The 13,464-nt window shown below is 40.3% G+C and overlaps 1 protein-coding gene across 2 annotated transcripts in view; it reads left to right on the forward strand.

Annotated features, from left to right (window-relative positions):
* Positions 1–13,464, forward strand: part of LOC117592724 (double C2-like domain-containing protein beta) — a 118,519-nt gene that overhangs the window by 64,814 nt on the left and 40,241 nt on the right. Inside the window, exon 3 of one of the 2 annotated variants that reach the window (XM_034293315.1) lies at positions 4,474–4,497. The exons of the other annotated variant lie outside the window; for it this stretch is intronic. Coding sequence (XP_034149206.1) covers positions 4,474–4,497 — 24 coding nt within the window. The remainder of the gene's footprint in view (positions 1–4,473; positions 4,498–13,464) is intronic. 2 annotated transcript variants of the gene reach the window in all.

The following is a 13,464-nucleotide window of genomic DNA, read 5'->3' on the forward strand; positions in this document are numbered from 1 at the left end:
GCAAGATTGACAGTATATCAAATACTTAGTATATCTCCCCACTGTATTTTATTGATTTTATCAGTTTAAATTAAAAAGTAAAAGCCATAAAGGCACAAAGAGAGTAATGCCATGTCTGGATTAAAATGTTGGCTATCAAATACTAGTTCTCCCCATTGTATCAACTATCATCTACACTGTCTTTAGGGCAATCTCCCACCTGTAGGCGTAATCGTCTCCATCAGAAGTCACTTGAGGGTGATGTCATCTGCAAACTTCAGGAGCTTGACAGAGTGGTGACTGGAGGTGCAGCTGTTGTTGTACAGGGAGAAGAGTAAGAGAGACAGGACACAGCCTTGAGGGGAGCCGGTGCTGATGGTCAGGGGGTCAGACAGTTGCTTCCACAGGCTCACATGCTGCCTCCTATAGGACAGGAAGGCTGTGATCCACCTGCATGTAGACTTGAGCACTCCCAGTTGAGAGAGCTTGTCCTGGAGCAAAGTGGGAATTATGGTGTTGAATGTGGAACTGAAGTCCACAAACAGAATTCTGGTTTAGGTTCCAGGGGAGTCCAGATGCTGGAGTGAGGAGCCATGTTGACTGTGTCGCTTAAAGACCTGTTGGCTCTGTAGGCAACCTGCAGTGGGTTTAGTAGAGGGTCAGTGATGGTCTTGATGTGGGACAGCACAAGTCGTTCAGATGACTCCATAACCACAGAGGTCAGGGCAACGGGTCTGTAGTCATTAAATCCTGTGATTCTTGGCTTCTTGGGAACTGCGATTATGATGGAGGACTTGAAACAGGCCAGGATGCAGCATGTCTCCAGTGTGGTGTCTTATCAAAGCTGTACAGTGAGTGAAAATATTATTTGATCACCTGCTGATTTTGTAAGTTTGCCCAGTGACAAAGAAATGATCAGTCTATAATTTTAATGGTAGATTTATTATTTAACAGTGAGAGATAGAATAACAACAAAAAATCAGCAGGGGATCAAATACTTTTTTCCTTCACTGTATTTAGCCTTTCTGTACCTGTCTCTGTCCTCGCTCCTGAACACCTGCTCCTTTTCCAAATGCAGCCGTCTGAGTTTGGCTGTGAACCAGAGTTTGTCATTATTGTAGCTCTCCCTGGTCTGTGTTGGTATGCAGCTGTCCTCACAGAAGCTGATGTATGATGTCACAGCATCAGTTTACTCATCTAGACCGTTAGTGCCATACATAAAAATGTCCCAATCAATGCATTACAGACACACGCACACTGCTCCTCTGTTGCTTCACTGATCCACATCTTTGACTTTCACACAGGCTTAGAATGTTTTAGTTTTTGCCTGTATGTGGGTATTAGATGGACCATGATGTGGTCTGAGATGGGGCCAGTATGTTCAAAACTTAGTAATTTCTAAATGGTTCATCTGATGAATCTGATACAGAATGAATGCTCAAAGTCAACACTTTCACCACATAATTATTGCACCCTTTTACATCCAAAGTGCTGAAATACAGATTCAAAACAACAAACATGTTCACTGTTCAAATACTGTACTTCTGCAGATCACTATATTCAAAATATTTTATTCATAGACTTTAAGTATTCTCTCTCTGGAATTATATAGTTACATGATTTTATCAGGGAATGGAGAGCTCTTATTCCAAATTACAATGCTAATGTTTTAAAAACCATTTGCGAAAGATATGGTCCAAATTAGAGCACAGGATTAATGCATGTCTCCATTTAGGGAGGATACACAGAATCCCATAAGATATGTTGTACGTATGTTACCATGGGATCAAGTGACTGGTCATGTGAGGTAGACACACACAATTAACCTGCTCCTTGCTGGATAATGTCACTCCATTTAGCTCTCGTCACCTTCCCAGGTTCCTCGCCCCACTTATTTAATTAAGCCAGCTAGAAAAATAGCTCCCAACTAAAATTAGTCAATTCAGGGCCTTTGAGTTTTTCCGAAAATCTATATACGCTGTAGCACATGCCCAGCCATTACCTGTCTCTCCCACCACTCGTACCAGGAGGTCTGGGAGTCACAGTGGGGAGGAGGGAGACTAAAATAGCCAAAGTTAAAGGAAAGAGGAAACACTGCCTACTGTGTAGATAAGGTGTGCATCTCAAGCTGCAATCAGTCCTGAATGTAGCCAAGGGTGCCACTCAGCAGAACAGATAAACAGAGCTTAGCCCCAGCTCCTTCACTTCTATGGATGGTTTCATTTACACACTCTGGCACATTGCCTTTTAAGATATTTGATTGAGGGTACACTCATGGCCTACAGGACTGTGAAGCGGAGAATGTCACAGCAAGGGGCAGCAAGAAGGATGTGGAAACACAGAGGGGGAGAGAGGAGACTATATGAAAATCAGTTGTAATATGTTAACAGTTGGAGTTGAAACAAATATGTTCAGTGCATGTGCAGTGGAGTAACTGGAACAAGGAGATAGCTTTAGTTTTGCATACACCCACCAGCCAATCTTTATAGATAAATAAAAGCACAGTGGACTGTTGAAAAATTGAAAACGAAGTAAAAAAATATTTTTTCAATGTTTTGTAGAATCCGCTTTTGGAAAGCTTCATAGGCACTATGACTGTTTATCAAATAACAATATTATCTATAAACAATCTGACATATTTGTTGTTTACAGCTCTGGCTGTGATAGCAATGGCAACCACAGCATTTTCCCTGGTTCTATCCTTTCAAATCATGTTTATACCTAATTTTTTGCACAAACGTTTCAATGTTTACAGATGTTTGTAACTTCTGGCTCCTCTGGAACTTTAAGCCTGACAAAAACACTGCAAAATACTATTTTCTGGCCATGCAATAGATTAATGGCTTGCATAGGATGAATAGCTAACATTCAGCTGCACACGGGGGGAAGAATTGTGCTGCTAGCACAAACGCCGAGGGAACAGTGGGTAAAAGAATGACATGGATGCATGTATTTTCTTTTACACCAATAAGGAACTCATTACATTTCGAATGCATTAGACCATTGATTGGTTCAATTCACACACTCATCATTATAAATCATGCCTGGGTGTTGGCGTGTGCCCCTTGTATATTAAAAAGGTATACAGTACCAGTCAAACGTTTGGATACACCGACTCATTCAAGGGTATTTCTTGTTTTACTATAATCCATATTGTAGAATAAAAGTAAAGACATCAAAACCAATCATGTAGTAACCAGAAAAGTGTGAAACAGATCAGCTTTGTGCACTCTAGGCATTCTCTCAACCCGTTTCATGAGGTAGGTCATAGTTTGGATTTCTTCCATATTATTCTACAATGTGGATAATGATTAATCTGTTGCCTGTTTGTCTGCCCTATTGCAGTACACAAAACTGCAATTTGATTCGACATGTCACATAGTCACCCACACAGTCACACGCTTACCAATTCATACACACACATCTCACATGCCTATCTAAGTAAATTACAGTCACCTGTCTGTGACCTTTATGTGCCTTGAAGGTGACAGCTTTGAAAGGGTCACTCTCATTAGTTGGCATTAGCGACTAGGTCACTTGCTGAGAAAGGGTCATTGCTAAATGATGTCAGCCGTACACTCCATTTGCTAAGGCAACCATGACAAAACTGTTTGCAGTCGTGTGAAAGGGTTATTACAACATTTGAATCTTTTTTTTTAACCCTGAACAGGAAACTAAGTTGAGCATAAATAATTGTTTTGTTATTCACCTGACTACAGCTAAACTATAAATTTTTTTAATGTGATGTATAAACCTTCTTAAAGGAGATTTATTGTTATCAATTGATTTGGGGTTTGATGAGAGGTGGAGAGGGCTGATTGTGAGGCAGTCAATTACCCATATTTACTTTAGCCTATCCCCATGTGTTTTCATTGTTTGAGCTGTTTAGGGGAACTCTTTCTCTCCTCAGCCCTAAATCATGCACTTTATAAAGGCATTGGATTTGGAGCAGCTGCCCCCTAAAACAGCTCATTAACCGAAGGTTACACTTGGCTAGTTGAATGTTTAATTGAACCTCCAGGCAACAAATTAAGTTTTTTAATGAAATGATACTAATTCTCATTATTTGTTTTGCCTTTGGTGCAACAGTTATGTATCACAAACCTTTCTTGTAAGATAGGATTTGGAAATGTTAATTGAAAGACGCTTAACAAGGCCAACTTAATCCCCTTGAGTTGCAATGTTGACGATTGATGTTTTAAATTTGTCAGACTATCCAGTATAACTCACCTTACAAATTTACAAATTTGCATTTAATATTGTGTAAATGTTTGCAGCTTGTCTTGATTAATATATATTTTTTTAGTTTTTGAAGTTCAGTGATCTCTGCCCCTTTTCTCATTTATTTTTCTCTTAAAATCACTGATGTTGTTGTTTTGTCATTTTCTTCATCCTGAAGTATTAATCTTTATTTCTGTTCCTCTTCCTCCACCTTACTCTTGTGCATGCACTCCTCTCTCTGCATGGCCATGCTTTATTTTCACTCGGGAACAGCTTCCCATACCCAAGTACAAGAAGGTAAGATACAGACTCCAACTATCCTCTGTGGAGTGGAAAACCCCTAATCAAAACCTATCCAGCTTCAACCAACCCAAAAATGACCATTGTCCCATGTGAAGTGGATAGCTTCTAATCAAACCCTTAACAAACCCTGATAAGCAGTCTACACCACCCCAAACCACCTCCCAATGTTCCCCCGATCAATCGTAACCCACTGTGAATGTCCTTTTGGAGCTAACAGTCCTAAATGTAACCCATACTAATCCATAACCAGTCTACACCAACCCTAACCAAATGTTCTACATTTTATTTACTGAAGTCATAAAGGAGGGCAAAATCAAACAACATACCTCTCCACCAGTCTATACTGGACACCTTATTTAACCAACATGTGTACAAAATCTTTCAACATATTTAATACAGCAGTGGTGCAGCAAGTAGCGTCTAGGTCTTATAGATAGTAATAGGAAGTGGCACGAGGTTGAGCCCTGTTAGAGTCCAGAACATGTTTTCAGATGAAATAACACTCTATTGTTGAAATATTTGTTTTTAGGGTATAAGCACTATACACAACCATTCTAAACAACGGCCATCTGTGAGAGTAAGAATTTTAGCTTGTTTACATGTTGAATAACCATTGAAAACAATGGCCATCTGTGAGAGTAAGACTTTTAGCTTGTTTATATGTTAAACCACCATTCTAAACAACGGCCATCTGTGAGAGTGAGACTTTTGCTTTGTTTACATGTTAAACAACTAATTCTAAACTATGGCCATATGTGAGAGTGAGACTTTTACATTGTTTACATGTTAAACAACCATTCTAAATTATTTCCTTTGAAATTGCAGCACCGAGCAAATTTCAGGGTGAATGACTAGCATGGCATGCTAGGGGTATGCCAAGTACTCTGAAAAAAAGCATAATGACAGTTATAAAGAATTTTACAAATACTATTATGATACAACAATTTTTGTGTCTGTGATCTTAAAAATGCAATTTTCAGATGCAGCATGCATCTTTATCCTTCAGTCGTGTGAATTGCTGTGAGCTCTGCTTAGTTTGACAAGTTGGCTGGTCTGTGAAGAAATTGACTTCTGTTGAGACTGGACTGTTTAGAACAAGTGTTGCTCTCCATGCCTCCTTCTTTATCTCTCAGTCCACGGGCAGACAGGGACATTCATTATATCCATATCTATGATTTCCAATGCTTTCTGTATGTTGATGTACAGATGAGATGACAGATCCCTTTCTTATCCATTTTGACAAAAAATGTATAGAGATTATTTAAACTTCTAACAGGCTGACTGACAAGCTAGCTTACTCTACATGTGTGACCATTCTGCCAGACAGAATATATTAAGAAATCAGTTTTGTGGAACTTTTTCCATGTTTTAAGATTCCTATGTAATATTACTTATAATTATGTATAATATGCATGAAATAGTTTTCGTTCTCTAAAATATTTGTTGGAATTAGTGTGGGTGTTCCCTAACAATAGATTTTCTGAGTTGACCCCACTCTATTTTGGCAAGAGTTTTAATATTTGGTCTACAAAAACTCTGAACAATGGCCTAATGTAGTTCCATAAGGCTATATGCACATGAATACTTGATGTTAGAGATAGCAAGCTCTTACTACCATCATGTTCACTTTAATAGAGTCAGTTTCTACTAGATCCCAGGCCACATCAGCACAGACACATCTGGCCAGTCAGTTCTTGTGATCAGCTGGCCCCATTGTGTTATAGATGAGCCAGTCAGTATTTCTGAAGCCACTTTGTCCAGTCCGGAACGCAGCTCATTTTCCGATCTGTGAAAACAAACTTGCTGGTCCTTAGTACCCAAACATAAATGTTTTTTTGGAATCACACCCACAGTATCTTAAAAATAAGTTCATTTTACTTTAGTTTACAAGGAGGAAGATGTACCATGTTAAATCAACCCAGACCCGAAGTAGCAGGGTTGAGCTAGGATGACAGACATCATGGCTACAGCGAGCACTCGCATTGTAGTAGAGAACAGTCAACAGAGTTCTGACAACAGAGTTGTCTGATAACAGCAAATTACAGGTGGTAAATGTTGTGGTAGGTGACCGCATGAACAATGATGTTCATAGAAAGCAGCATTGCATGCATAAGTCACCGGTTGTAATCTTGCATAACCTAGTTGTGAACAATAACACCATACACAACTTAGCGCACTATAAAGTGTGAACACAGAGTTAGAAGAAAAGGTTGACTTTATTTTAGGAGCACTTGAAGGAAGACAAGATGATGATTTATGTTTGTAGGCGTAAGGAGGTGGGCATCCTATAGAGCAGTTTTGGATTTATTTAAAACAATGTTTTAAATAACGCAATGTTGCATTCGTTTTTTATTTCTGGCCCTTTTTTAGTAGATTTCACCTTCTCGATTCATTCAATATAAATATTGTCTCTTCATAATTCATATAAAATAATATAAATCCTGCCACTCTTTTGTCTGGATTAGTGTGATCCTGGATCTCAAAGAACCGGTCACCATTACGAATATGTGACATACACACCTAATTGTCCACTAGATGTATTAAGGTTACCTGTGGAAGCTTGGTAAGCGGTGGACTTAAATGTGTCTGAAGGCAGTGTGTCCCAGATATGGGAAACCCACAGAGAAAGCTGTCTGACAGAGAGTGCTTTGCCTTCAGGGAAAAATACAGTCACCTTTCGTGGCAGACCTTGTGGATCATGCTGTCATGGGTTTTCTGCCTGATGAAATTACTAATGGGAAAGAGCCATTTTGGGTCTTGAATATCAGACTTGCGTCCGTGTACAGTATGTAACATGCTTTGCTCGGCTCAGTAGGATATTAAAGTGACGGTGTCTATTGGGATTTCTATCAAACACATGCAGCTAGTCTGAATGGGGGAATATCGCTGCATTGAAGTCCAAACAATACAGTATGTATCGAACATTTTCAAGGTTAAATTTGAGGTTCCTTTCTCAACTGCTTTTTAAATAGCTGTTGTAATCGACATATTTGACAATGTTCCTCTCAGAACAGCCAAGTACGTGTTATCAGATAAAACTGGGAGCTTGGCATCTGACTCAGAGACGTGTTGTTCAGTATCGACACCCCACTCAAAATAATACATGATAAAAGATAAAACAACACCTTGCAGCACAGTGCTGGATTGTAGTGGGTATGTAATCAGGTTGTTTGTGTAGTAAATTACAGCATGTGCTATATTCATGTTTTGTTATGATTTGGAGCTCAGGAAGATTAGCTGCTACCATTTCAGTGGCTAATGGGGATCGTAATAAACTATAATAATATTAGAGTGGGGTCATGACTATAATTAAAGCTGAGCAAAATGAAAGTCCACACAAGCCATGTAAACATTAGCTCATAGGTTGGCCACTTAAAGACGTTTAGGTTCTTGCAAACCTTAAATTCCCTCCAGCATTTCACTGAAACTAATCTATACACCGAGTTGTATTTCTTGACATTCACTGTTAATGTGGAAACCATTCACAAACGTGTTTTGCTTCCCCACACCACACACCTCCCTTTTTGGTAAGAGATGAAGCAGGGAAATGGGTAATTTAAGGACACAGACCTTTACAGGCATGCATTGAAAACGTCGGAGGTGTGGAGACGTAGCTACGACAAACAAAGGCGGCATCAAGCGGAAATTGTTCTGAACGAGGCTCGGGGTATCCCATCTGCCTTTCATAATGGTCATTTTTCTTCACCCCCCCCTCCCCACATAATTATTATCACCAGCTATTCACTGGCAGCTTAGGCAATCAGAGATGCAGGAGATATGTTCATGCAATGTCAAACCACCATAATGCACCTCTGCCCAGAATAGAACTCAGAAGGTTAGTGGCACGCTGAATGCCACAGAGGGAGACATAGGTATTGTCAGCCTCTTCAAGTCAACTCTCATTTCTGAATGGCGTTTTAATGCCATTGCATAACATGTATAATAGAAGCTTACTCCCATCTTATGTAAACAGTGCCCTCTAGAAGTATTGGGGTGGTGAAGCAATTTTCTATGTCTGATAGCAATAGAAAGCGTGGACAACCCGTGGAAAGTGTGGAAACCCCTTTGCAGAAAAGCATCCCCAAAGAATGATGTTTCTACCTCCATGCTTCACGGTTGGGATGGTGTTCTTGGGGTTGTACTCATCCTTCTTCTTCCTCATCAGACCACATGACCTTTTCCCATTCCTCCTCTGGATCATCCAGATGGTCATTGGCAAACTTCAGGCGGGCCTGGACATGCACTGGGCTTGAGCAGGGGGACCTTGCGAGCGCTGCAGCATTTTAATCCATGATGGCGTAGTGTGTTACTAATGGTTTTCTTTGAGACTGTGGTCCCAGCTCTCTTCAGGTCATTGACCAGGTCCTGCCGTGTAGTTCTGGGCTGATCCCTCACCTTCCTCATGATCATTGGTGCCCCACGAGGTGAGATCTTGCATGGAGCCCCAGACCAAGGGAGATTGACCGTCAACTTGAACTTGTTCCATTTTCTAATAATTGCGCCAACAGTTGTTGCCTTCTCACCAAGCTGCTTGCCTATTGTCCTGTAGCCCAACCTAGCCTTGTGCAGGTCTACAATTTTATCCCTGATGTCCTTACACAGCTCTCTGGTCATTGGCCATTGTGGAGAGGTTGGAGTCTGTTTGATTGAGTGTGTGGACCGGTGTATTTTATACATGTAACAAGTTCAAACAGGTGCAGTTAATACAGGTACTGAGTGGAGAACAGGAGGGCTTCTTAAAGAAAAACAAACAGGTCTATGAGAGCCGGAATTCTTACTGGTTGGTAGGTGATCAAGTACTTATGTCATGCAATAAAATACGAATTAATTATTTAAAAATCATACAAAGTGATTTTCTGGATTTTTGTTTTAGCTTCCGTCTCTCACAATTGAAGTGTACCTATGATAAAAATGACAGACCTACATGCTTTGTAAGTAGGAAACACTGCCGATTTTGCAGGTTATCAAATACTTGTTCTCCCCATTGTATAGAACTAAAAGCCACCATGGTCTCCATTTATTTATTGTATAATTTCAAGAATTAGACCATATCCCAAGAAAATGGTAAGTACATGAGCAGCGAAAAAAGTGTGTTTTTAATTGAAATTGGATGGGTGTACTCACTTTTGTTGCCAGCGGTTTAGACAGTAATGGCTGTTTGTTGTGTTATTTTGAGGGGACAGCAAATGTACACTGTTATACAAACTGAACACTCACTACTTTACATTGTAGCAAAGTGCCATTTCTTCAATGTTGTCACATGAACAGATATAATTGTCCTTAAAGTTGATGTGTTAGAAGCAGGAAAAAAGGGCAAGCGTAAAGATCTGAGCGACTTTGACAAGGGCCAAATTGTGATGGCTAGACGACTGGGTCAGATCATCTCTAAAACTGCAGCCCTTGTGGGGTGCTCCCAGTCTGCAGTGGTCAGTACCTATCAAAAGTGGTGCAAGGAAGGAAAAGCAGTGAACCGGCAACAGGGTCATGGGCAGCCAAACCTCATTGATGTACATGGGGAGCAAAGGCTGGCCCGTGTGGTCCAATCCAACAGATGTGTTACTATAGCTCAAATTGCTGAAAAAGTTAATGCTGGTACTGATAGAAAGGTGTCAGAACACACAGTGCATTGCAGTTTGTTGTGTATGGGGCTGCGTAGCCGCAGACCAGTCAGGGTTCATTGTTTTTAACTTTAAAACTGTATTTATAGTGGGGTGTTAGCTGTTTCATTAGTGACAAATAGTGACATAAAATAAAATAAAATAAATTGGGAATGTATGGTGTAATATTGAATTGGGAATTCAATTAATCAGATGTACATTTTTAACTTTAGATATGAGAGGAATTTATTGATCTCTGAAATCACAAACTACATTTTTATGGAAGCTGCTGTGTTGGGGAAATAAATTCATGAAATTACAATTTACATTGTGGGATTAAACAACGGTAACAATGCAATACCAGTAACACTGAACCTAAAGCCCCCAAGTCTTCTACTTTCCTCCCATGCTCCTAAGTAATACAGCTGAGTTGAGGCTGCACTTTTAGGTTAATCTGTCAGCCAGCTATCCCCTGAAACCATGAACAAAGCATCGACCTACTCAACACTTAATGAACTCAGTAATCTACCTTGGGCTGCCTATCAAAGGCAAAGCGGATATTTCATTCTTATAGACATTTCAGATTTCTACTGGAACCAGTAGATTTAGCTTGACTAGACCAGTAATGGTGTCTACAGTTGAAAGTGACATAGAATAACTTCAAGCAGAGCGGTCCACGAACCAGCATATTGGGAGCCTTTTGTAGTCGCCCACAGTTCCATGACAGATCCTATCAGTTCACATCTGTGGTGTGGCTCTGAAGGCACTCGCACAAGACCGACTGGTTCCCCCCCCGACACACTATCAAAGAGACCATCCATCTGTGTCCCCAACAAACATCTGACTCAACCTGGGGCTTTGTAGAGCAGATGAGACGCTGTTCTCTGCAAATGAAAGGATAGACTCTGAGCGTAGAAAAGGGATCCAGAGCACAGGCAGTAATGGAGCTCCACGCACAACAAACGACTGCTAAGAGCAGGTGATGTAGGAATAGGAGGTATCACTCATACCCTCCTCATCCTCTCAGTCCAACAATAATGTTTCAAAGTATTTTTTGTTTTTGAAATGTTTATAACTTGGTTTTGATGTAGAAATGGAATGTAACCTGAGGTGTTTTATTTTCATTTGGCGAACAATATGTATTTAAGGATTATGAAGTGTAGAAACCCTCCGGCAGAAACAGAAAGCAACAAAAAAATGAATTACCATTTCTGGTTATGATGAGTATGAGGTTATGAGAGAGGCCACACACATAAACACAGTTAAACTAAATAGGATGTTAGAAAGAGAACAAGTAAGCATTAACACACTACAGACTGTGCATTGCAATGATTACCAGACTTCTCAGCAGTGTGAGAAGGCACAAATCAGAAGGCCTTTGTCTAACCAGGCCTAGGGTAAGGCTTGGGTTTTAAACATTTAGCACAGAAATCAAGTAATTGTTACAGGAAAAATAAATATGCGATTTACTGGTTTTCACGAAAATGTAATTCCATGCTGTCTCACCAGCCAAACCCTTCATCAACAGTCTTAACTATGCTACTTGGCATTTTAAATTGGTTGGGACAGGATAACAGCATTTATTGAGGGGGTATTGGCCAGCCTTTGTTTTGAATAAACAAAACTCAAATAGAAAAAATACCAATTTCTAAACAATAAGTGTTTGTGCTCCAAAAGCACATTATTGGTGTTCCATGCACATACAGGCTTTGTGTGGCACTGTAGGATAAGCTGCTATTCCATGTCAAAATACTTTCCAGAACCAACTTTGTTTCCTCCCAAACCAACTTTTGGTTAGTCTAAAATATCCCTGTCAGAACTGCCTGAAATTTGGACTTGGAATCACGTTCTTTAAAGTTACATTTAAAATATTTTTTTATATCTTCATCTGAGTGCAAGCAAGCTGATACAAGAAAGTTACATTTTCAACCTTTGCGCTACAGTTTGAAAATAAGGCACCTTGACAATGTTGATGGATCGGCTTTTAACATGTGCTAGTTGAAATTAGTGCCTTTAAAATCACTGAACAATCAGTCCTTCATAACTCTAAATATTCCAGTTGACATTGTGGCATAAGGGTGGGTTAATCTGCTCCTTGCATCAGTAACTGCATCAGTAGCGTTTCAATGATGTATGGAGATCTTGAAATCTGCAGCGGGTATTTTTTATTTGAATCATGCCAAGGCAGGTGTCTTTTTTTAATCAAATCATCAAATATTTTATGCTTGTTATCCACATATACTGCACATACTGTACACTACATATGCTGTACATATTTCACTAGTTTGTCATCTCATTTCAATTAACTCATATCAATTTGTGGACAGCCACGAAAATAAATCTGTGTGAATACACTGATATGCCATAACATAATGACCACTGACAGATTAAGAGAATACCACTGATACTCGTTATCATGGCACCTGTCAGTGGGTGGGATATATTAGGCAGCGAGTGAACATTCTGTCCTCAAAATGTATGTGTTAGAAGCAGGAAAAATGGGCAAGCGTAAGGATCTGAGCGACTTTGACAAGGGCCAAATTGTGATGGCTAGACGACTGGGTCAGATCATCTCTAAAACTGCAGCCCTTGTAGTGTGTTCCCGGTGTGCAGTGGTCAGTACCTATCAAAAGTAGTCCAAGGAAGGAAACGCGATGAACCAGTGACAGGGTCATGGGCAGCCAAGGGGAGAGAAGGCACGTGTGGAGAGAAGGCTGGCCCATGTGGTCCGATCCAACAGACGAGCTACTGTAGCTGAAATTGCTGAAGCCGAAGACCAGTCAGGGTGCCCATGCCAAAAAAAAAAGATTGTCTGTTGGCTACTTTGACACATACCACCAACCTAAGCATTGTTGCAGACCATGTGCACCTTTTCATGGCAACGGTATTCCCTGATAACATTGGCTTCTTTCAGCAGGATAATGCGCCCTGCCACAAAACAAAAATGGTTCATGAATGGTTTGAGGAACACAATAATGAGTTCAAGGTGTTGACTTGGCCTCCAAATTCCCCAGATCTCAATCCAATCGAGCATCTGTGGGATGTGCTGGAGAAACAAGACCGTTCCATAGACGCCTCACCTCGTGAAAAGGATCTGCTGCCAATGTCTTGGTGCCAGATACCACAGCACACCTTCAGAGGTCTTGTGGAGTCCATGCCTTGACAAGTCAGGGCTGTTTTGGTGGCAAAAGGGGGACCTACACAATATTAGGGAGGTGGTCATAATGTTATGGCTGATCAGTGTATAATTGTCTCTGTATACAGCAATTATGTCATTTTTGGGAAATGTATTCCCCTTAGAATTTAGTAGACAGGTAATGATCAGTATAGGAGAATGTAATTTTTGTGATGTTTTTATATCTAT

This window comes from Esox lucius, chromosome 7 (genome assembly GCF_011004845.1).
Source record: "Esox lucius isolate fEsoLuc1 chromosome 7, fEsoLuc1.pri, whole genome shotgun sequence".
Classification (NCBI taxonomy): Eukaryota; Metazoa; Chordata; class Actinopteri; order Esociformes; family Esocidae; genus Esox; species Esox lucius.